Source organism: Octopus bimaculoides, chromosome 17, assembly GCF_001194135.2.
Source record: "Octopus bimaculoides isolate UCB-OBI-ISO-001 chromosome 17, ASM119413v2, whole genome shotgun sequence".
In the NCBI taxonomy this organism is placed as follows: domain Eukaryota; kingdom Metazoa; phylum Mollusca; class Cephalopoda; order Octopoda; family Octopodidae; genus Octopus; species Octopus bimaculoides.
In genome coordinates, this window is record NC_068997.1 from 28,433,247 (window position 1) to 28,435,492 (window position 2,246).

Here is a 2,246-nt window from a genome sequence, read left to right on the forward strand (position 1 = left end):
TATTTTTCCATATTAGCATGGATAGGAATTTCTGGGATAGTCATTTTCTTTTTGTTTCTTCCTGTCTGTGAATTTGCAACTTTAACCCTTTCTGTATTTACTTTTGAGATACTTTCAGTGTAAATAAAAGGGAGATTTCCCAAACCTACCTTTTCCAATTTGCTCAGGGTTTAGAATTCAATGAACAACTAAAGTAGACATTGCATTAACCCTTTCGTTACTGTATTTCTGTTGAGATGCTCTGTGTTTCTTTCAATCAATTTTAAATGTAACAAAGAGTTTAGTAAAATAATTTAATCATTAAACTAATGTTAGGAACATAAATTGTGACTAAAGTTTGGTGAAAGATTTTAATTCAGAGCTTATGAAAACAAGACATTTGTACTCAGAGCCGGTTTCAGCCAGGTTGGCAATCAATAATCTTTTCCTTGACACTTTGTATGTGGATACGAAGAACATTGAAGTAATAAAAGACAGTGGGTTATAAGCTTCACCATCTTTTATCATTTATTGTTGCTCAACATGAAAACCGACAAATTCTAATGAAATTTATATTAATATTTCTTATTTATAAAATGCACAACTTACTGAATTGGTGAGATGATGAATGGTCCACAATCTGGTTTTCCTTTTTGTTACTGTCTGATAATTCATGGCTGAGACATTCAAATGTTCTCATATATTAAGCAGTTATAGCATAATGGGTGTACTGTTTGTTTGAAGTTTAAACTTTAATTCATCCTACCCAATGAAAAGGCTTCATTAGGTTGGCTTGATTAAGATATACTAAATGAAAACCATTCATGTAGTGCCTGAACAATCCAGTGGATTATTGGATTAACTCTGAGACCAATTTTTCATTATTTTCAAAATTAATTGAAACAAAGGCAGGGTATTTGAACAGAAATATATTCAGAAAAGGATTAATTCAATTTGCCTGTTTATTGACAACCAAAGAGGAATGTTTTTTTTTTTTTTTTTTTTTTTTTTTAAGGCAATAAGTTTTCGAGAAATTTGATGTTATGTTAAAATGTGTTGGATATAAGGGTTGACTATACTTTATATGGTATTGTACAATGCTTGAATGCAAAGATTGATTGAGGTAGCATTAGCACAAGCAATGTTTGAGAATTGGAAGATATTTGAATGAAGTTTGAAACCACTTCAAGAGTATGGATAAAAATATTATCATTTATGGTAATTCTGTAGCCTTTTATGGCCATAATTTTTAGAAATTGCAGCATTAGCTTATAAATAATATTTAATGGGATTTTATGTAAATATAAATGGTAAGAACTTCTAATCTTAGATTTACATTTGAAATTAAAAATTGAATATTTTAAAATCTTTCTATTAAATTTAAACGCCTGCTCATAGTTTGAACTGTTTCAAAGAAAATGTGAGAAAACATATTTTGAAAATGTTTTATGTAAACAACAATTTGATAAATACTATTTCTTTTCTATGTCATTGCTGCAGGTGATGAGGTGAAAGATGCCCGTGTGAAGAAGTCGGTGTGTGCTGGCTATGTCTCCGAATTATTACTTCTCGTCATTCGCCAATCAGACAACATGGAAATGCTGCAACGCTTTGCTCCACAACTGCTTGCAATTAGTGAAGATGGCAAATACGTTGTCAACCCCTCCGCATCAGATCGTAAGTGGTTGGCATATTTTTAAGAAGGAACAAACCTTTAATAAACTGTGATACCTAATGTTTATTAGACAGGTTATACATGTGTGTGTGTGTGTGTGTGTGTGTGTGTGTACATATATGAGTAGTATAAGGTGTGGGGTTTAGAGAATTGAATGGATGGTGTAGGCATGATGTCCCAATAATCTGATAAGCTTTCTTTATTCACATTAATTTGTGAATCTCCAATTGCAATGTATAATGGTAAGCATGCAGGGTAATGCAAACATGTATGCATAATTTATTCCATTCTGAAACTAATGAAATACACGAACAAGGTTGTGAAACAAATAGATATAAATTCACCTCTCATACCTCCTGATTTTATGGATTTTTTTAATATATATATATATATATATATCATCATCATCGTTTAACGTCCGCTTTCCATGCTAGCATGGGTTGGACGATTTGACTGAGGACTGGTGAAACCGGATGGCAACACCAGGCTCCAGTCTGATTTGGCAGAGTTTCTACAGCTGGATGCCCTTCCTAACGCCAACCACTCAGAGAGTGTAGTGGGTGCTTTTACGTGTCACCTGCACGAAAACGGC

The 2,246-nt window shown here is 32.7% G+C and overlaps 1 protein-coding gene across 1 annotated transcript in view; it reads left to right on the plus strand.

Annotated features, from left to right (window-relative positions):
* Nucleotides 1-2,246, plus strand: part of LOC106870684 (protein virilizer homolog) — a 68,649-nt gene that overhangs the window by 43,360 nt on the left and 23,043 nt on the right. The window contains exons 20-21 of the mRNA XM_052974140.1: nucleotides 1,170-1,197; nucleotides 1,480-1,656. Of these exons, the coding sequence (XP_052830100.1) occupies nucleotides 1,170-1,197; nucleotides 1,480-1,656 (205 nt within the window). The remainder of the gene's footprint in view (nucleotides 1-1,169; nucleotides 1,198-1,479; nucleotides 1,657-2,246) is intronic.